Genomic DNA, 23,074 nt, shown 5'->3' with positions numbered 1-23,074 from the left:
ATGTCCGATTGCAGCTTAGGTCTGCTCCCCGCTGGCCAGTGGACATCCCCCGAGGGCTGCCGGGCTGCCAGAGGGATGTCTGATTGCCAGCTTAGGCCCAATCCCCTGGGGAGCAGGCCTCAGCCAGCAGATGGTCATCCCCCGAGGGGTCCCAGACTGTGAGAGGGCACAGGCCGGGCTGAGGGACCTCCCCGCCCCCCGAGTGCACAAATTTTTGTGCACCAGTCCTCTAGTATATATATAAAAGCCTAAGCAACTGTTATGACGGAATGACTGGAAAGACCGGTCAACCAGTCGCTATGATGCACACTGACCACCAGGGGGCAGATGCTAATGCAGGAGCTGCCACTTGGTGGTCAGTGCTCTCCTACAGGGGGAGTGCCACTCAGCCAGAAGCCAGGCTCACGGCTGGCAAGTGCAGCTGCGGTGGCGGGAGCCTCTCCGGACTCTGCGGCAGCACTACTGAGCAGGGAGCGGTGGCAGCAGGTGCAGCAGGCCGGGATGAGCGTGAGTGGTGTGGTGCCCGGCCCCGGTTCAGGCTCCTCCCCAGCTGCCTGCTGCTTGGCACACTGCTACATCCCCCAAGGGGTCCTGGAATGCAAGTGACTATGTCATAGCTTATAAAGTACTACATCCCACACACAGTTAAACAAGGAAGGTGGCTTCTGCAGTATTTGAAAAAGAGATCTGTGGCTGCTTGATCCTAAATCATCAGAAGAATCTCCAAACTGTCCACATCATGTTTATTCTACATGGGGGTGAACATGCATTCCTATATATTGGGAACAGTCTCTTAGATTTAAAAATTAGAACCTGGCAAGGCTACTCTCACACTGAAGAAACAGGATGGTGCAGCGATGACATGCATGGACTCTGGCTTGCACATTTTGTGGTCAGCCCTGATTCGGACACTTATAACTGTGTGACACGCCAATTACTTAACTTCTCTCTGCTTCAGTTTTTCCACCCATAAGATGGGGAAAATGGTACTACTGCCTCAGAAGGATCATGTTATGTACTACTTTTTATAATCAGGGTAAAAAAATGTAGCTGCCCATACAGCAGCAAGATGCCTTTCACCTGTATGAAAAGTATCGTCACTGGTGCATGCAGCATCCCAGATTGCAAGAGGGATGTCTGACTGCCGGTTTAGGCCCAATCGCCATGGGATCGGGCCTAAACTGGCAGTCGGACATCCCCCGAGGGGTCCTGGATTGCAAGAGGTTGCAGGCCAAGCTGAGGGAGGGACCCCCCATGCACAAATTTCGTGCACCGGGCTTCTAGTTTGCAATATAAAAATCTGACAAAAGACTCACACCCAAAGTACAGAAGTAACTCCTAGAAATAAAATGTTTAAAAAGGCAACTAAAAAAATGGCAAAACTTTAAATAAACATTTTACAAAAGGAGATAAATGGCCAATAAGCATATGAAAAGATACTTAACATCATTTCCTTGATGATAAACTATAACCAAAACGATAACTGTATACAGGGATTGACAGAAGTAGTTTTACAGTGTGAGTGCATGAAACAGTTTATTTTCTTGCATTATTACTTAACAATAATAATGAGCAACTATAAACTGACACTTGCTCACCTTTGTATACCCAACAGAAATTAAAAAGCTAAATTAAAAACATTGAAAATACTGTTTTGGGAGGATGTGAAGCTGGATCTCTTACATGTGGCTCGTAGGGGCCAGTTATTTGAAAGGACTGGAAAAATCTGCCAACCTCTGGCAAAGCTAATAAGAAAAGAGGCACAAATAAACAGTATCAGGAATGAAAGAGAGGCTATCACTACAGCTCCCATACATACTACACAGCTGAGCCAAACCGGTTTCGGCAACTTCAGATATTTCATCTAAATTTTCAAATTTATAGTATAAATTTCTAGAAAATGTCACCTTACCCAAAAGAACTCAATGAAAACTGACTAGAAGAAATTGAAAATCTGAATAGTTCTACAATCATTAAATAAATTGAACCAACGATAAAAAAAATCTTTCCACATAGAAAAGTTCATGCCCAGGTGGCATTCAGGGAGTTCTGGAAAATATTCAAGAAGGAAGTAGTTCCAGTCTTATGAAACTTTTCTAGGTACAGAATAAGAAGGAACACTCGTAACTTATTTCATAAGCTAGCATATTTTAATAGAAAAGGTCAACAAGGATGAGAAAGGAAGGTCTGAGGCGTTCTTACCTATGAACATACATGAAAAACACCTGAAATACATATACTCACGTACATAAATACACAGATATGGCCCTGACCAGTTTGGCTCAGTGGATAGAGCATCGGCCGGACTGAAGGAGGGTCCCAGGTTCGATTCCGGTCAAGGGCATGTACCTTGGTTGCGGGCACATCCCCAGTAGGGGGTGTGCAGGAGGCAGCTGATCGATGTTTCTCACTCTCTATCCCTCTCCCTTCCTCTCTGTAAAAAATCAATAAAAAATATATTTTAAAAAAATACATAGATATGCACGTGTGTGTGTGCACAAGTGTCTATGTGTATGCAAATTGAATCCGGCAATCTATATATATAAAAGCCTAAGCGACCGAATGACTGGTCAACTGGTTGCTATGATGTATACTGACCACCGGGGGTAGACAGTCAATGCAGGAGCTTCCCCCTGGTGGTCAGTGCGCTCCCACAGCCAACCTCCTGCGGCCCCTCCCCCTGGCCGGCCAGACCCCTGATCGGCCCCGATCACCAGCCAGACCTGTGCACGAATTCGTACACCAGGCCTCTAGTGCAGTGATGGCAAACCTATGACACACATGTCAGAGGTGACACGCGAACTCATTTTTTTGGTTGATTTTTCTTTGTTAAATGGCATTTAAATATATAAAATAAATATCAAAAATATAAGTCTTTGTTTTACTATGGTTGCAAATATCAAAAAATTTCTATATGTGACACGGCACCAGAGTTAAGTTAGGGTTTTTCAAAATGCTGACACGCCGAGCTCAAAAGGTTTGCCATCACTGCTCTAGTGTGTAATAAAGATAACACATCATAACCCCACAAATGCAAGGGTACTTCAGAAAACTGATTAACTCATTTCACCAATTTAACATATTAAAGATAGAAAAGAAATCATGATCATCTTAATAAAGTAAAAGTATTTGACAAACGCTCTCCAGCATGATAAAAACTCGCCAAGCAGTGATAGAAGGTAACTCTGTTAACTCTATAAAAGGGTGCTTACAAAAACACCTCCTGTGAATATCACACTTAGTGATGAAACACAGCACATTCCCCAGGGCTTTGGAAACATGGGCTTCCAGGAAGTTCACTATTATCACTTCCAGTCAGCACTGCGTGACAAATCCTATTTAGCATAGTAAGACAAAAAAAAAGATATAAAAATTGAAGATAGAAACAAAAGGTTCACTACTCATATATGATTATATAAGGCAAAAAATGCAAAAGAAACTACAAATACATTTTAGAATTAAGTGTTTTGGGCAAAGTTGCTGAACATAAAAATCAAATTTTTCTCTAGACACCAGCAATAAGCAATAAAAATAAAAGATAGTTATAGTGGCATCAAAAATGCAAAACATCTAGGAAAAATTTAAAAATAATACTTGTTTAAGTCCACTATATTAAAAGTATAAAACTTAATTGAAGACAATAAAGACCTAAACAGATGGTTCACATTCAAGGATTAGAAGACTCTATAGCATAAAAATGTGAATTTTCTCCAGTGACCTTATAGATTCAATGAGACTTCAATCAAATTCATAAAAGTTTTTGTGAAAATTAATAAGCTTATTCTAAAACTTATATGAAAGTACCAAGGTTTCGAATATACAATCTTTAAGAACAGGGCAAGCTCTCAGAGATGATGACTTGTATTAGGTTACAGAAGTTAGACTGTGATGAAATGGCATGGTGATGGCCTAATTGAACAGATGAGACCCCAAATCAGATCTGTGAAAGTATGGATGAGAGTGGTTTTGCAGGTCAGTGGGTAAAATATGGACCTTACAGTAAGGTGATGCTGGAAAGAAGTAAAATGTAATCATTACCTCACACAAATTCACAAAATCTCTTCTACTTAGGTTAAAGCTCTAACTGGGAAAAGCAAAGCCATGTTTGAGGTATTCAGAAGATAGTATTATTCACCAAGATATATGCATCCCTATGTCCATTGCAGCACTATTCACAGTGGCCAAGACATGGCAACAATCGAAGTGTCTTTGGATAGATGATTGGATGTGGTACACTACTCAGCTGTAAGAATGAATGAAATATTGCCATTTATAACATCACGGATGGATCTTGAGGATATTATGCTAAGTGAGTAAGTCAGTCAGAAAAAGCTATGAACCATATGATTTCACTCATATATGGGATATAAAACTAAAACTCATAGACACAGACAACAGTATGGTGGTTACCAGAGGGAAGAGGGGTGGGGAGCTCGTAAAGGGGGCCAAATATTTGGTGACAGAAGATGATTTGACTTTGGGTGGTGGGCACACAATGCAATATACAGGTCATGTATCATAGAAGTATAAACTTGAAACCTATATAATCTTATTAATCAATGCCGGTCTAATAAATTGAATTAAATGAAATAAAATACATTTTGGTTCATATTTCTTCTGGGTTTAGATTAAGCAGATGACAGAATCAGATGGGTTTTGCCTCTTTCCCATTCTCCCCCAGGGGAGGTCTGAGTGAGGAATGAGGCAAGAGGCCTGGAGGATTGCCCTGGGAAAGCTGAGGAGTGGAGAACAATGTAACCCCCCTAAAGTGCATCATAAAGTCCAACTTCCTTGGTAAAAAAAAAAAAAGAGGAGGAGGAGGAGGAGGCTGCAGCAGTGGGGGCAAGGAGGGGTGAGGAAGGGGAAAGGGGAGCGGGGGGAGGGGGAAGCAGCAGCAGAAGAAAGGAACATAGCTTTAAGACATCCTTCCCTTTGAGGGCATACATCAATAATAAAAAGTAGAATACATAAAGGAAGATTAGTCACAGTAAAATTAATTTTTATTCATCAAAAAGTACCATCAAGAATGGGAAAAGACACATCCTGGGAGAAGATATTTGCAAACATGTAACCAACAAGAATTGGTATCCAGAATATGTGAAAAATTCCTATGAACTGTTAAAAATGGACAAAAAGACTGGAAATGCAAATTATAATTCATGCCTAAACCCGCTAGATTAGAAGAATTAATTGGCCAGAGTGCACAGTGAGGGCTGTGGTCAGTGTACTTGGGAGAGTAAGCTGAATGAATGACCCAGCATCATCCCTCCTGGAGAAGTTCTCGCACACTGTAAGAGATCCATAAAATAGTATTTATAAAAACACTGCTGCCCTAGCCAGTTTGGCTCAGTGGATAGAGCGTTGGCCTGCGGACTGAAGGGTCGCAGGTTTGATTTCGGCCAAGGGCACATGCCTGGGTTGCAGGCTCGATCCCCAGAAGGGGGCGTGCAGGAGGCAGCTGATCAATGATTCTCTCTCATCATTGATGTTTCTATTTCTCTCTCCCTCTCTCTTCCTCTCTGAAATCAATAAAGAAATATATATAAAAACAAACAAATAAAAAACACTGCTTGTGACAGCAAAAGTAAGCAACAAAAACTATAGACAACTCAAATATCTATAAACAGTAGAATTAATAAATAGTGTAGTATACAGTACATGCCACTTAATGACGGGACACATTCTGAGAAATGTATCATTAGGCAATTTCATCCTTTTGCGATCATAGAATGCACTTAGCAAACCTAGATGGTACAGCCTACTGCACACCTAGGCTATATGGTAGAGCCTATTACTCCTGGGCTACAGCCTGTACGGCATGTTACTGTACTGAATACTGGAGGCAATTATAACATAATGGTAAGTATTTGTGTATCCAAACATATCTAAATATAGAAAAGGCACAGTAAAGATACAGTATGAAAGATAAAGTGGAACACCGTGTAGGGCACTCACCATGAACGGAGCTGGCAGGACTGGAGGCTGCTGTGGGTGAGTCAGTGAGTGAGGGTGAGTGCCAAGGCCGGGTCATGACTGCCCACTGCTGGAGACTTCACACACCCTGTACACTCAGGCTACACTACACCATGAGATTCCCTCAAGCACAAGAGAAAACGGTGCAATCAAGAGAAGCAGTAAACATGAGACGTGAGCGTTATGCTGCACACTGTTTCACAGCAGACTTCCTCTAAGTGGGAGTGCACTCTAAAATCATGGTAACAAGTATAGTGAATGCATAAACCAGTAACATACTCATTTATTATCACGTATATGTACTGTACTGTATGGTATGACTGGCAGCACAGGTATGCTTCCACCAGTATCATCACAAACACGTGACTACTGCATTGTGCTACAACTTGTCTCTCCAGAACTACAATATAAATTCCACTCTTCTTGTTCACGGTTGCACTCCATGTCGAGAACGGTGCTAACTAATCATATAGTGGGGTTTCAAAAAACATTTGGGAACAGTTGGTTTAAAATGCAATGGTGTGCTCCATTATAATCCTATGGGACCACAGTCATATACAACGACCCATTACTCACCAATAGGTCATTACAGTGTATGACTGTATTCATACAGTGGCATACTAGTCAGTAATAAAAATAATTTTGAGATTAACATGGGTGAACCTCAAAAACATAGTATCGAATGAAAGTTAAAAATAGATAATGAAATAATCTATATAATAAAAGCCTAAGCGACTGTTATGGCGGAACGACCAGAATGACTGGACGCTATGATGCACACTGACTACCAGGGGCCAGATGCTCAATGCAGGAGCTGCCTCCTGGTGGTCAGTGAGCTCCCACAGGGGGAGCGCCACTCAGCCAGAAGCCAGGCTCACAGCTGGCGAGCACAGTGATGGTGGTGGGAGCCTCCCGAATCCAGGGCAGCAAGGAGTGAGGGATCCCGGACTGCGAGAGGGCACAGGCCAGGCTGAGGGACCCTCCCCCTGCAGTGCACGAATCTCATGCACCGGGCCTCTAGTATGTATATAAATTCAAAAACAGGCAAAACTGCCCTGGCTGGGTGGCTCAGTTGGTTGGAGCATTGTCCTTTCACCAAAAGGGTTGAGGTTCGATTCCTGGTGGGAGCACATACCTGCGCTGTGAGTTCAACCCCCAGTTGGGGCGCATATGGAGACAATCAATTTATGCTTCTCCCTCACATTGATGTGTGTCTCTCTCTCTCTCTCTTTCTCTCTCTCTCTACCTCTCTTTCTAAAATCAGTAAACATGTCCTCAGGTGAGGATTTAAAAAACTAAACAGTTCATTGGGTAGAGATACTACATACACAGTTGGGAAAACTAAGAAGAAAAACAAGTGGCCCTGGCTGGTGTGCTCAGTGGTTAGAGCGTTGGCCCACACACTCAAGGGGTCACATGTTCGATTCCTGATCAAGGGCACGCACCTGGGTTGTAGGTTCAATCCCTGGCCCAGGTTGGGGTGCGTGTGGGAGGCAACCAATTGATGTGTCTCTCTCACATCGATCTTTCTTTCTTGTCTCTCCCCCTCCCTTCCACTCTCTAAAAATCAATTGAAAAAATATCCTTTGGTGAGGATTAACAAACAAACAAACAAAAAAGAGAGAGAAGAAGAAAAATTACCACAAAAATCAGGAAGTGATTAGAAGAGGCACACGGAAGACCTTTCACTGGTAATGTTCTATATCCTAATTTGGGTAGTTGGTGCCCTGGTGTTGCTTTATTATTCTTTAAAGTACATAATTACATGCTTTACACATTTCTATACTTATGATATTTCACAACAAAAATAAATTATCACATTTTCATTTAATTTTTGATAAAAAATACTTTATTGGTACCGTTTAATGTCAAAAACATAGTACTGTTTTCATTGTTTAGCTTCCATCTTTAAATTAAAAGCTAGTTTAAAAAAAAACAGAAGAAAAGATAAAATCATTTGATTATGTCAAAAAAGAAGCTGAAACTTACCTTTGCAAATAATTAGGTTCCCTCACTTTTCACTGGTCTTCATAATAAATACTTGTATAAAAATGAGACAACAGCCTGAATAATTTTGGACATTTTACATATTTTCAAAAATAAAACAAGCCTAAGTGCTACCCCAACTTAAAACTTACAAGAATAATTAGTAAGAGTTATTGTAAAATTGAATTCGTGTAGCACCAAGAAATTTAGAGTTTATAATGTTTCAGATGGTATGATTTACTGAGCCAAACGAGAAATGATTTTCCTTCTGTGATTTTTCAGAGGTTTATATACAAATAGAAAGAATACAGCATAGGTCCCTTTTTAAAAACCAAAGATTCAAAAATCTATGCATGCCTTTCACCGTATCTCCAATTTCTGGATCTAGCAATTGACCCTATGGTAAAAGATCCATGTGTGATAAATAACATAGTATAGTCCTATCTGAATATAATTTCTTATTTATCTTTTCTCATTAATATAATTTATACCTCAAAACATCATTCTATCTGCAAGTAATATATATCTCTAAAACAATTCTGTTATTCAGATTTCATACTGCTTCCCCTTTTCTCAAATCAGTGTGATCTTATGGTATATCTCATTAAATTGTTTTTTTCTCTCTTCAGTGAAACTCTCAAAGTATTATAATGCAAATACATATGTAGCATATATTAACTTATTAGGAAAGGACAGTAAATACATATGAACCCATGCTAAATGAGATAAAACAAACACACACAGCACCATGCTATGCTCATCTATTTTGAACCACCCACCACTAATGGCCCTGATAGTGCAGGCTCATGTACACTGATGCTCCCAGACACAACCAGTGTCCTGTACTCCAACACAGTAAGTGTCTGTTAAGACGTTTCCATGTTGATTTGTTTGTTCAAAACAGTCTACACTCTACAGCAACTTGACTTCTAATCCCCAAAATGATGACAAATAACACTTTATATTTTAATCAAGTCATGGATTCTCATCTAAGTATTTCCCACAGTTACCCATTTGTTTAAAAACAGACATTGAGGGGACTAAGCAACACGGAGTTAAGGGGTTTTTACTTCTGTCTCCTCCTGATTGGGGATTTCAGATGTGTCATGTAATTGTCCTCTGCTTCACTGAAAAAGGATTCTTCAAGCAACTGACCAAAGAGCTCCATTTAAAAACCAAGCAACAGCCCTGGCTGGGTGGCCAATTGGTTGGAACATTGTCCCCTATAACAACCAAAGGTTGCGGGTTTAATTCCTGGTCAGCGCACATACCTAGGTTGCAGGTTCAATCCCCAGAGCGCATAAGGGAGGCAACGATTGATCTCTCTCTCTCTCTGTCAATAAAAAAATAAAAACAAAAACCAAGCAAGTTGACTCAGTGGTCAGCGAAGAGCCCTTGTCCAGACACTCCATCCATAACTCTCTACCTCTGCGGGAACGGGATGCTCCTTACTGACCATCATCACAACACATTCCATCCCTTAGCCCAGATGCAACCAGGAAACATCAGAACATGACTCAGAGTATAAACTAACGCAAAACGACTTTGGGACCAAACACCAAATTTTGATTTATCAATGATTCCATAGTGCAATATTCTCACAAACAGGCTTTGCATTGAAACAGTTGCTTTTTCTTCTCATATGAAGTTATACTGCTACGGTAAAGTAATGTCGGAAAGAGCACAGAAGACAAGCATGTATTCTTTGAAAGAGGCACTGCATCTGGCACTGGAATTAAGGCTAAATAAATAGTGCTGGTTGTGGTTTGCTGCTGGTTTATGGTTCGGACTAATGTGTCGATGGTTAGGTTAACCAACAGCTTCGCTATTTGTCCTGTATGCCTGCTTGCGAAGATGTGTCTCTATCTCTTCCCTGAAGACCAGCATTCCCATGTGCGAGTGAGAGGCTTCATTCATGGCTTTGGACTGAATGCACATGCGGTACTGCTCAGGGGTCAACTCGTCAGCACAGCGTTTCTCATGCCACAGGTGGAAAAGACCCGGAACCGGGGTCCGAATCACAATCAGGTCACCATGTAAGTATTTTCGATAAAGATGAACATCTTCTCCACCCCAACCTTTAACTTCCATGTCAAATCCACCTGTAGGATCAAAATTAACACTCTAAGTAACTGCCTGGCAGCCAGAACAGTTAAACTGGGGAAGTCTAGTTACCAGATGACACCTAGGAACTCGAGGACTGTTGTTGAGTGTCGGAATTAAATTAAATACATACTTGATATTGCTTTGTAAACTTCAAAAATCTATAGAAAATCTTTAGAAAGTCAAGTAAAGGAGGAAATATAAATCACCCATAATCTCACCACCATTAATATTTTATTACATTTTCTTTCTATCCTTTGAAATGCAAGTGTTTCTGGGTCATATAAAACTTACCAGAGGGGAAAAATAGAAGAAATGGCTAAGCTGGAGATATAAGTCTGAGAATGACTACACAAATGATTTAAAGCCACAAGGAATGGATGAAATGACTGACTGGTTTACAAGGAGAGTAGAGCCCAGGTCTAAAAAGAAATGCCAACATCTAGAGGTTAAATAGGCAGAGAAAGATAAGAGACTGAGAAATGGCCCCAGAGGAGGGAGAAAATATCACAGTGGTCGAGTGAAGAGAGTGTCCTGAGGAAGAAATGGTCAAATATATGCAGCTGCTCAGTTAAGAACATAAAATGAACCATAAATATCACTTATAACCTCATGTAGAACAATTCTGATGGAGTAATGGGGCAGAGGGCTAACTAGAGGGGGCACAGAAAATGGGAGTTAAAGTTGAGACTAGTTTGAGCTAAACAAAATCTTTTTAAAGAAGCACAAAGAATATTTCTTCAAGTAGATTCTCAATGCCACTGGCTCCTCTCCTTCTGGTACCTCTATGATGTGGATGTTATACTTCATGTTGTTCCAAAGGTTTCTTAAACTACCCTAATTTTAAAATTTTTTTTCTTTTTGCTATTATGATTAGGTGTTTTCTGTTACCTTGTCTTCCATATCATTAATCCAATCCTCTGCTTCATTTAACCTACTGTTTATTCCTTCTAGTGTATTCTTTTAAAAAAAATACTTTTTATTTATTTTTATTGATTTCAGAGAGGAAGGGAGAGGGAGAGAGAGATAGAAACATCAAAGATGTGAGAATCATTGAATGGCTGCCTCCTGCATGCCCCCCACTGGGGATTGAGCCCGCAACCCGGGCATGTGCCCCTGACTGGAATCAAACCCAGGACCTTTCAGTCCGCAGGCCAATGCTCTATCCACTGGGCAAAACCAGCTAGGGCTCTAGTGTATTCTTCATTTCAGATATTATATTCTACTTTCTGACTGGTTCTTTTTTATGGTTCTTTCATTTGGGACATGTTATTTGTCTCTGCATCTTGCTGCCTCTTTGTATTTGTTTCTGTGTGGTGCTGACCACACACAGCAGAATTTGATTCAGCAGGTTCTAGAGCCTGTTGAGATCTCCCTTTGGATGTGCCACTTCTGAAGCTAACTGGATTCTGCTCTGATGTTGTGTGAAGCTCTCAACTGGGTGTGTTGGTTCTGGGGCCTCCTGGGAGGGAGTCTGGTGCAGATCAATATCAGACGCTGATTGTGACTGGCCCTGGGCAACCTGTTTGAAGTTACAAAGTGATCTACTTTGTGGCTGCCTCTGCATGAGAACCAAACTGTACACCAAGGATAGCTTCCACCAGCAAGAAGCCTGAGGGCAGGTCAGCACAAGGCCTCCACCTGTTTCTACCTGCCTCCCCTGTTGGCTGCCTGTTAGGCTAGTTTCTGAAAGAGCCTCTGGTGGTACTTGAGTTGTGTGGGCTAGGTTCTCAGTGAGTCACCAGGGTGAGTGGTGTCCACCAGCTCAATACAGGTTCAACCTCCATGGCAGTGCTGAGTCTGTGGCCACTCAGCAAACGTCCCAGAGCACAACAAGGCTACCTGCCACTTGCCAGTGCCTGCAGACCTTTGTGGTAGAGTGGGGTGTCAGGGAGTCATCAGGATGAGGCCAGCAGAGTTTATCAGTCCCAAACAGACCAAGATTTGGCTGTGTGAAGGGAGGCTCGGCAATGGTCAGATGTGTGAGGGAAAAATGGCCATGGCCTAGAGCCACACAACTCAGCCTGTTCCAGATTCTGCCTGGACCTCCCAGAGAGTTCAATATCGGCAGTGCAGGGTCACCAAAAACCCAAAGGGTGGGGCTGGTGATCTCCCCTTAGTCACTAAGGCTTAGTGGGAGGTGCTAGTCAGGCTACTGGGATGGTGGGAAAAATGGCCTTTGCCCAAACAACTCAATCACTGACACCCCGAGTCTGCCCAGACCTCTACACCTAGGCCCAGGCAGCTGGTTCCTCTGCAGGGTGTGAGCTCTGCAGCATGGGGCCACAGGGAGTCCAGAGGTGGGACTATGCATTCCCCCAGGCTGATGCCATCTAGAAAGGTGAGCTCCACTCAAGAAAGATGGCATCCGCAGTGTGTGAGAGGAACTAAGCACAGGGACCCTGGCAGCTGTCCTCACAGGATTCTCATCAGCTCTGCCTTCCTTCTGCCAGAGCCCAGGCAGTGGCTGCGAATGAGATCTTGCGTGCTGACCTTTTAGGAGGGTGCTAGGTCTCTAGCAGACTCCGTCTTGCCCTGGTGGTCAGAATCCCTGCTGACTTTCACAGCCAGAGGTTATGTGGGTGCTGCTTCCACACAACACGTGGTGGTCTGGACTGGGGAACCAGTGTGGGGTTGAGACCCATACTCGTAAGGGGGAACCTCTATAGCTGAGATATCCCTCAGGAATCTCAGCCAACACCAGTGGAAGTGGCGCCAGCCCTTTCTGTGCCTCTGCCCTTCCTGCCAGTCTCTATGTGGCTTCTTCTGTAAACCTGTGAGCATAAGAATTCTGTTCAGCTAGTCTTCAGTTGGTTATTCAGGTTGATTGTTCTATATTTTTATTGTAATTCAGTTTGGTACTGGGAAGAGGTAAGTGTAACTTCCACTTAGGCCGCTGACCAGTTCTTTTTTTATGATTTCTGTCCCCTTGTGTAAGGTCTTACTTGTTCATCTATTCTTCCCCTAAGTTCATTGAGCATCCTTATAATGTTTTCACCTCTGTATCTGGTAGATTGCTTTCCTCCTTTTTGTTTAGTTCTTTTTCTGAACTTTTGTCCTGTTCTTTCATTTGGGACATGTCATTTTGGCTGCCTCTCTGTGTTTGTACATTTTAGGTAGATCTGCTACATCTCCAAGTCTTGGCAGGTTGGCCTTTTGTAGTAGGTTTCTTGTGGGGCCCAGTGGCACTGTCTCCCTCGTCACCTGAGCCTAGTGCTCCAGGGCTGTCCTTTGTGTGGGTTGTGTGTTCTCATCCGTTGTAGTTGAGTCTTGATTGCTGTTGGCACTCCAGCAGGTAGAACTGACTCTCTAACTGACTGGCTGTGAGGATTGGCTGTGATTACAGAGGATGAGCTGTTGAGTGGGATTTGCTGTAGTGGGACTCTGGTTTCTTTGGAGCCCACCCTTTTGGTGTGTCTTTTTGGAGCTAATTGGCTGGTGCTCTAGTGTGGTCTCCACACAAGAAAGATGGCATTTAGTTCTGTTGGTCCTGGGGCCTCTTCGGAGGGGCTCCAGTGCAGGCCCAGGTCAGCCTCTGCCTATACCCTACCTGAGGCCACTTGGTAGGAGGTACAAAGTGATCAGTTCTTGGTAGCTGCCTGTTCTGGGCTTGGAGGCACCTGGGTGTGGTTATGCTGTGAATCAAGGCAGGCTGCTGTTAGTGGCAGGCTGAGGGTCACTTAGCAAGAAGTACAGGGCATGCTGAGGCCAGCTGATGCTTGTCTGGGGTATGGGGACTTTTCAGAGATTTAAGGGAATTCACAAGCATGGGTTGCAGCCCATTGCTTGTGAGGAACAGTTGCTGAAAGATGTTCAGGCCGGTGCACAGGTTGGGTGGGGCGGGGTCTCAGGGCATCACTAGGGTGGTGGGAACTGTGTTATCTAGTTTCATGCAGATTCAGATTTGTCACTGCCTGCACCTGCAGGCTGGGTGGGGGAAGGGCTCAACAAAGGAAAATGGTGCCTGCCAGCACTTGTTTTGGACAGATCTGCCCCTCCAGTGCTCACCCCAAAGCCCGACAGTTCAGTTCCTATTTGTCGTTGGCGTTTCTTAAGCTGCTGCCCCTAGCACTGGTGGTCTGGGCTGCAGAGCCTGGTGTGGGGCTGGGATCCCTTGTTCCTCAGGGGGGACCTCTATGGACAAAATATCCCTCCTAATTCACATGTGAGTGCGAACTAGCCTGTTATACAACTCTGTCCAGTTAACAGTCCCGACATGGCCTCTTCTTTATATCCTTATATATAAGAGTTCTGTTTACCTAGTCTTCAGGTGGTTCTCAAGGGTGGTTGTTCTGTAATTTAGTTGTAGTTTTGATGTAATTGTGGGAGCAAACACAGTGTTCACCTACTTTGCCATCATGACTGGAAGTCTCACCCTGCTTTCTGAAACTGCACTGACACTATTTTCTGCTGGGTAAGAATGGAGTCGGGGTGGGGCAGGAAGCTTCAATCCAATTCTTCATGGTCATCTCTGGTTTAGGGGACTAAGCTAGTAACTCCTAGCCCCGCCCACCCCAATTCTAAATTCAACCAGAGTCAGAGAGAGCAGCTGTTTTTTCATTTGTTTTAGATACTAGAATTTTGCATAACAGTTCAATAGACAATTAAAGGGGGTTTCATTTCTCAATAAAAAATATAAAAGCCTTTGGACTAGATAACTCAACATTACTTTCTGCTGTAACAATCCATGATTACAACAGATCTGTTGTTAGAGAATTCAAATCAACTGCAAATATGGTAACAAGTCACACAGATATCAAAACTAGTGTTTTAAAGAAACAATAATATATTACACTTTTATTTTATCTTTATGACCTCATTTTTGCTATTTAAAGACAATATAATTATAAACTCACGTTGCCTTTCCTATATCCAGACTCCTCTTTACAGCTATTCTCAGACATTTATAACTTAATAGAAAAAATACTCAAATCTGAAACTTTTTAGAAATTGCCATAAGGTAGTACTGTAAATTCATAAAGTCCCATTCTTAAATGTAAGGTATACTTACCAATGGTCAGGAAATCTGATCGGTACTGACAAGTCATTCCAAAGCCAAAGTCTCGCCAAAAGCCTGAATCCTTTTTGTGAACCTTACGTTAGAGAAAGATAAATAAATAAAATTAGTCCCTTAAGGACTAGAAAAAGTTTTAATCAACAATAAAAAATTAATGCTTTCCAAATAATTTTCCAGTCATTTATAAGACTGATAATGAAAACATGTATTTATATTATTAAATCCTTATAAAACCAAAAAATATACAGAGTGGGGGAAAAAGGTTTACAGTTGTTTATATGGAAAATAATAATTAATAACTAATAATACAAGAATAAACTCTGTGTTTTGCATATTCACAACTATAAACCTACTCTTTCCCCACACCTTGTTAAGTAATCCCCAGAAGCAAGGATCTGGCTGCTTTCAATATATTTGAATTCAAGCCCTGTACAAGGTGCAAGCTGAGGTTACTAATAATCAAGCAATGTGGGGCCTGACCTCAAGGGCCTTCATTCAATCTAGGAGCACAACAGATGCACATACTGTAATACACTGTGATCAAGTGTACAGAGTGGGCCTTATTTGGTGCCTACCCAGCATCCATTCCCCTATGCCCTTCCTGAGTATGTACAGTTTTGGCCCCATGCAACTATGAGTTTCAACTAAACTCCTTCCACCTGTACCTGCAGACTGGGCATTGAGGACTCTATACCAATCTGACAGTCTCACCCCACTTAAGTAAGGAACTGGTTCATTAATAGGCTTTAGAAAAAAGGGGAGGGTTGTTGAGAACTTTAGAAAACAAAGCCTCCTGTCCCTTTGAGAAAGCTAAAGAAACTAGAGAAGAAACTTGCTCTTTTTGGATGGAATAGGGCAGAAGTCAGCACATTTCAGCCTCTGGGCTAAATCTGGCCTGCCACCAGGTTTTGTAAATACTATTATTGGAATACAGTCATACTCATTTGTTTACAAATTTCCTATGGCTGCTTTCATGGTACAATGGTAGAGTTGAATAATTGCAACAGGGACTGTATGGCCTGTAAAGCCCCAAATATTTTCTACGTGGCTCTATACAGAGTAAGTTTGCCAATCCCAGGTGTAGGATATAGCAATGTTTGGAACTGCTACAGTCCTTTTCCACCAGGAGGGAAACCAGCTTTGAAATAAAGCTGTCACTTCTGAAGTCCAAGCAAAGAAAGAAACTCAGGGCTTTGATGATACTGAGTCCCCAGAATCAAATAAAAGCTGAAGCCTGATAACCCTCTTTTATTTTACTCATACTCCACTGCACATGCAATGTGTTTAATCTGTGGACATAGTTCTGGGAGCTGGGACACAGCAGTGAGTAAGAGGTGACAGAGTCCCTGCCTCTTTCATGTTACTGGTTTTCCCCAAGTGTCTGGCTGATCTTAGTTAACTGCTACTCACCTTTATTACAAAATCACTGTTCAAAACCCACGGCTGTTAGCTATGATTACAGGGGCCTCTCTCCAGTAACAGTGGAGGAGGCTGAACATGGTCTAGGGTACAACGAATCAACAGCAGCTCATCTTTGAATTTTGGGGCTCCCTATCCTCCCTACAACTCAATATTCTCAGTACCCTGCCCCAACTTTCTGGCTCCAGGGACTATACAGACTGCCTCAGACTGCAGGCCAATCTCTGGGATGCCTGCTGCTTAGCAACCCCCTGGAGAAGCAGAATACATATTCCACCATGTCCTCCTGAACATGTTCCAGATTGTTCTCTCCTCCATTAATCCTATATCTACTGCCATTTTACAGAGATTTCTCAAACTTTAGTTAAGGGTAATTCTCTAATTTTCCAATACGAATATGCTTTTTTTCTTCTTAATTCATTTTTACAAAGGACTTAGGATGCTAGATAAGGCAGATATGGGTGCTTGATTTGCCATTTTGACCCCATTTGTATCAATATTCCTAAGAATAAAGATATAGGGGTGTGTGTGTGTGTGTGTGTGTGTACATTCTTTGCCAGGTATTGGTATGAAGATATACTGGTCTCATAAAATATATTAAGTGGATCATATGGCATTAATATTACCTCTTCTTTGAAAATTTGGAAAAACTCACTAACAAAACATTAGTGAGTTTTTCCAAATACTAACATCAGCTTTTATAAAACACTAACAAACTTAGCTCATATTAATGGTTTATAAATTCTCAAATATTTCCTTTTATTTAGAATTTTTAAAACATATATAAAATTCATTTTCTCAATGTTTTCTTATAAATTTCAATGCTGTATTTTCCTTTTTACCTTGAATTTACCTACTTTATGATTAAAAATTTTTTTGCACATAATAAATAACCTCCTATATTTGTCAAACTATTATTTTTGATTCATGAATTTATGCCTTTATCTTTTTTCCCTCTGAGTTATTCAATTTTTTAGCATCTTAAATTGATTTCTTAGTTCATTTGTTTCCATTTTTCCTTAATGTTAACAATAAAAAATTAGGCTAAATGCAATATAGTATCCTGGACTGGATCCTGGAACAGGAAAGGGATTAGTAGAAAAACTGGTGAAATCTTAATAAATTCCATAGTGTAGCTAGCAGTAACTTAGCAATATTAATTTTTTAATTTTGACAAATGTACTATGGTTACATAAAATATTAAAATTAGGGGAAACTGAGTGAAATCTAGGAACACTTTATACTATCTTCCCACCTTTTCTGTAAACCTAAATTATTCTAACATATAAGTTATTTAAAATTAAAAATTCATCATATATAATAAAAGCCCAGTGACCGAAAGGTGGAATGACCAGAACAACCGGTCAACCAGTTGCTATGACACACACTGACCACCAGGGGGCAGATGCTCAACGCAGGAGCTGCCCCTGGTGGTCAGTGCACTCCCACAGTGGGAGCGCAGCTCGGCTAACCGGGATGAGCTGTGCTCCCACAGTGGGAGCAGCCGCTCAAAGGGCGGGTCCACAGCTGCTAGGCTGACCGGGATGAGCAGCGCTCCCACAGCGGGCTGATCCCCGCAGGCCACACCCCCACCAGTGCATGAATCCCATGCACCAGGCCTCTATTGTAACTATAACGATTATGCTGATGTAAGTACCAGTATAAGTTCTGACATGTGACATTCCCATGCCATGACTTTTTAAGTAATTTCCTATAGTATGTTATTCCTTTTTAGTTATCTAATAGTTTTAATTTCTAGTTAAAAAGGTTTTTTAAATTTATTTTTAGTATTACTATAAATATGTTGGCAAAAATAACTAAAATTTTCACATTCTGAAACATGAAGTTTTCTCTGTGGCCCAAACTTTTTTTTCCTCTGGAATGACAGAATTCTAAAACAATAAATATGAAAGTATTTTATGGGGATAGCAAAGAGAGACTATGAAAATGTGTTTATAATAACTACAGTTTTTTATTGAAATTTTGTTTTCTACTTGTGAAACAAATATAAAGGAACCTAGAAAGGATCTTTGTGGCCTTTCATAATACAGCGATAGTCTTACCAGCTGCTGCTCCACAGGAGGGGGCACATTCTGATTGGCATAAACAATGGCAGGGTTGTAAAGACTGAACACCACAGGGTAAAACACCTTCTTACCTATAAATTAAAATATACATCTATATCACACAAGGTCATAAAATGAAGAACTGATCTATATTACAATATCTACTAATATTTTGTTAAAGTCTTTCTTTGATCCCATATGATGATTTTATTATATCAATATTGTATTTTATTAATATTCAGGCTACTGAACAGCCTACTGATTTGATAAACATGATGATGATTTTATAACATATCAGTAGGCCTGGCTATGGAACTATAACCTTGAAAAACAACAGAGGAAAAAAAACACACTAAAGGGTGCTCCACACATTTATTCCCTTGACTTTGGAGAGATACACAAAGCTATTTTCTCAGCTATTCATTAGGTGAGCCATTTATTACTCATTATTTCATCTAATTAGCAAGAATATACAGGTTAATTTTGGCAGTCACCAAGAAACTTATGTTAAATTCACCCTTCAAAATTAACCATAGAAACAGTTAGTAAATCCAAAGAATACTGTACAGAGGATATATAGAGAATAATGAAAACATAGAACTACAGATACATTTGAACAAGATTTGGAAAAGTTGGAAAGGTAAGAATAAAAAATACCTGATATACAGCCCCTGCAGAAAGTCTTGTCATTATCATTCAGCTTGATAGCACTGAAGGGACCTTAACAGCTAACTAACTAGCTCATCTCCCCTTAACGGGGAACCCCTTGCTAAGACTGGCCTCAATCAGATGAGATAATATAAAGTGCTCAGTAGTTGTCAAGGACCCTGTATGTAAGGTAGCAGCCTTCTTATTACAAGAATCCTAGCAGATACTAATCTCACTTTCCTTAAAACCCACTTAGGGATAAGGAGCTCAGTCTCCCAGAGGCAAATCTATTTCTGGATATAAAACCATTTCTTTCACATTGAGCAAATATCTCCTTCAACTAACACATTTTGAATTTCATGCTGTCTGGTGTAACAAAAGTAAACCTAATCCTTGCTTACTCAATAGGCTCTAAGAGAGTTCCTGACATCCCACCAAACTAATTAATAAGGTGGTAATAATTTGCATGATATAAATAGTTCTACTGAAAAAACCCACTATGAGATTCTTAAAATACAGAAAAGCTTTTCATTTCAAGATTTAAATTACATTTAAAAGCATTTATAGATTTGATTTATAAAAATGCCATCTGCTCATACATTTAAAAGTATCTATAACATAAAGCAAACTATAGTAAATCATGCCACATGCATAGTCTGGAGACCAAGCATGTGTGAATGCCTGTGTGTGTACCGGTGCCATCACCTGACATGGAGTGCTTTTGACTCTCCCATATCTCCACACAGCTGGCTTGGCTCTTTTTCTGATGGGTGCTGCTTCCTCCTTGTCAATTTCAAGACTTTTTATTTCTTTGCATTTGTTTATTTGCATTCAAATGTAGACATTAGAATTTGGCCATAAGAGAACAAGGCGTATGAACTTCAGAGGGACAAATTTTCACCTTTTGACTTAATATTGTTAAATTATACCTAATATAACTTTTATAAAACGTAATTAACTTAATTAAAAATATGCAACATGCTGACCTTGTTCTAAATTCTACACTCAGCTCATCTACTATCATTTTACGCACCTGGCTCAGCATTTAACCGGCAGCTGTTAAGGAATTCGGCTGAGAAATATATATCAACATCACAGAAAAACATCAAGACCTCTCCCTTGTCCCAAGCTCGGGCACCCACATTTAGTCCTCGTCCACGATTAAATTCTTCATTCAATGAGACCAAGGTGTAATTGTGAAAATTAGACTCACTATGAGGAAAGCACATATAACAAATTATAAGTCCCACTTCAAGTTTAACAACTCTCTTCCTTCATTACAACTTACAATTACATTTCAGATAATATTATTATGTTGGTTCTACATTCATATAGGGAAAGGAAATCATCAGCTTCATGTGTATAATCATCATCAGGGACATATCTTCACTAAATGCCCACCTGTGAGGCAACGTGATGGTAGTGTGAGGCTTATACATGTTGAGGGACCACTGCCCTTCAGAATCTTAAAAGCCTATTGGAGAAGATAAGAACTGTACACATGGAAAAACAGCCATAATGTTTGGTAATAAGTAATACATTCCACATGAATGATACACACAAAGAATGCTCTTCTACTGAGTTTCAGATCTTTGCTCAAATGTCCTCTTAGAGAGCTACCCTCATACCCTATCGGAAGTAGCTCCAACCTCCTCTTTCATCTCTATCCCCTTGCCCAGCTTAGCTTTTCTTAGTCCCACCAGACATAGTTGAGTGTCTCCCCACTAGAATGTAAGCTCCATGAGAGCAGGGATTCTGTTTTGCTCATGACTATGGACACAGTGTCCCTCAGAGAGCAGGAGTTCAGTAAATGTTTGCTGAATAAATGAATAAACGGCAGTTCTGAGAAACAAAGTTTGCTTCTATCTGGAGTAGAGATGATGTTAGAATTAGAATTTAAGTTATGCCTTGGTTAAAATCCTGAATTCAGTGGTGAGTAAAGTTGTTCCAATTAATTATTCTCAAAGGCAATGAGGTAAGAAAGTATAAAACATTTTAAAGAACAGGGATCAGACAAATCAAATTGGCAAAGAGGGATCCTAGAATGGGAAGAATGAGAGAAAATCAGAAAAGGGTCAGACGGAGGAGTTCCTTCCAAGAGAAGGTAAAGATCTTGGTCAGTGTCCTAAAGGCAAGGAAGAGTCAGGGTTTTGCCATCAGGGCAGTGGTTCTCACTGTGAAGTCCCTGCACGCGGAGCATCAGCTTCCCCTGCACATGTCAGAAATGCAAATTCTCAGGTCCCACCCCAGACTCCTGGATCAGATGCTAGTGGGGTAGCTGAGCATCTGTGTCTTAATAAGCCTTCCAGGTGACTCTGATGTTAAAACTGGAGAAATCCTGCACTAGAGTATGGTCGGATAAAAAAGGAACTTTCAGAAAGAACACTCTTACCATAATATAGACTGGGAAACGGAGAGATGGAAGCAAAGGCTCAAGTAGTGTTATGGAGTGGACTCCAAGTGCTCTGAGTGGCCACGCTCCCCTACTTTTGGGGAAACTGCTGATCAACACCTCACACTCCCAGCAGCAAGTAGAGGAAGTAATCATAGAGCACCCCAATCACAGTAATTTCCTAGGAGCAGGGACCAGATTCAAGCTGGGCTAATCACAATACCCCCACCTGGCCATAATGATTGGCTCAAGAGGGGGCAAAGTTCCTCGCTGGGATTTTCTCAACTGGATGTGGGAGAAAGCTCTTTCCTCTCTGATGGCAAAGCTGAGAAGAAGTGAGCCAGAGCTGCCAACAGCCATACACCTCACATGTGGAAGAAGACAATCTGCAAGGGGAGAATGAAGTCAATATGCAAAGAAAAACAGACAAGAAGACAAGAGAATTTTGATAATTTTCAAGTCTCTGGTTCCAGTCCCTAAAGATATCAAAGCTGTTTTGGTTTTCTTCTCCAAATTTGGTTGTAATGACCTCTTTAGTTCTGCAAATTATTCAAGATTCATCAATAACACTAATTTTCCTTAAGCAAGCTCAAGACAGGTTTACATCATTTACCACAGAGGAGTTTTGATTAATGCAGCTGAAGGAATACCAACGTGAGTCCTTGCCACTTAGTAGGTGACCTGAAAATGGTGAGAAGGGAAGAGAAGGGCAGAAATGAAGCGGGGGAGGGAACCTGGGTGGTGACAGCAGCAAGGAAAGGACCTAGAAGAGGAACTGACTAATCAGAGGTAGAGATTGAGTGAAAGATGTGGGCTCTCAGACATCAACATCTCAGGGGATCATGAGAATGGTCTTAGTCTGAACTGAAAGAGTGCCATCAGGAGGAGAAGGCAATGTTTGTTTTTACACATCAATGCTATGAGAGAGCCCTTAGAAATAGGGACTACAATTTCCTCTTCCATGCCCAGTCCTATTCCTACTACCCGTTAGGCTCCTAAGCAGGGTACCTCGAACATAGTTGGTGGGACTCAGTGAAAGTTAGTTGAATGGCCAACAAAATCTGGACTCCTAGGGAGTGTCCACAAATAGCAGAAAGGCAAAGAAGCAAGTAAAGGATACAGAATTGGTGGTCAGAAAAGAAAATCAACTTAATATCTTACATTATAAAATATTTATATTTACAAAATATTTACATTTTACAAAGAGCAGAGGAACGTTTCAAGAAGCAAGTACTCATCAGGTGTCAAATTAAAAAAGTAATAAAAGAGAGAACCAAGGTGGCGGCATAGGTAAACACTGGAAATTGCTGCCTCCCACAACTTCAAAAATACAACTAAAAGACAAAACGGACATCATCCAGAACCACAGGAAGGCTGGCTGAGTGGAAATTCTACAACTAGAAGGAAAGAGAAAAGCACACTGAGACTCAGAGGAGGTGCGGAAGTAAAGTGCAGAGGTACGGAGGCGCA

General features: G+C 41.2%; 1 protein-coding gene across 5 annotated transcripts in view; it reads right to left on the bottom strand.

The window, feature by feature from the left end:
- Positions 1–23,074, bottom strand: part of CSGALNACT2 (chondroitin sulfate N-acetylgalactosaminyltransferase 2) — a 41,895-nt gene that overhangs the window by 3,615 nt on the left and 15,206 nt on the right. For 2 of the 5 annotated variants that reach the window (XM_005861780.2, XM_014536077.1), the window contains exons 5-8: positions 20,246–20,424; positions 18,562–18,656; positions 15,074–15,155; positions 9,504–10,061 (exon numbers count right to left, since the gene is read on the bottom strand). In XM_005861780.2, coding sequence (XP_005861842.1) covers positions 9,769–10,061; positions 15,074–15,155; positions 18,562–18,656; positions 20,246–20,424 — 649 coding nt within the window. In that variant the 3' untranslated portion in view covers positions 9,504–9,768. Of the gene's footprint in view, positions 1–7,799; positions 8,014–9,503; positions 10,062–10,860; positions 10,900–15,073; positions 15,156–18,561; positions 18,657–20,245; positions 20,425–23,074 lie in introns of those variants that run through there. The other 3 variants (XM_014536078.1, XM_014536080.1, XM_014536079.1) reach the window with 3 other exon arrangements.

This window comes from Myotis brandtii, unplaced genomic scaffold, assembly GCF_000412655.1.
Source record: "Myotis brandtii unplaced genomic scaffold, ASM41265v1 scaffold1563, whole genome shotgun sequence".
Lineage (NCBI taxonomy): Eukaryota > Metazoa > Chordata > Mammalia > Chiroptera > Vespertilionidae > Myotis > Myotis brandtii.
The sequence above is the reverse complement of the archived record's forward strand: the minus strand, read 5'-3'. Positions and strand labels throughout refer to the sequence as shown.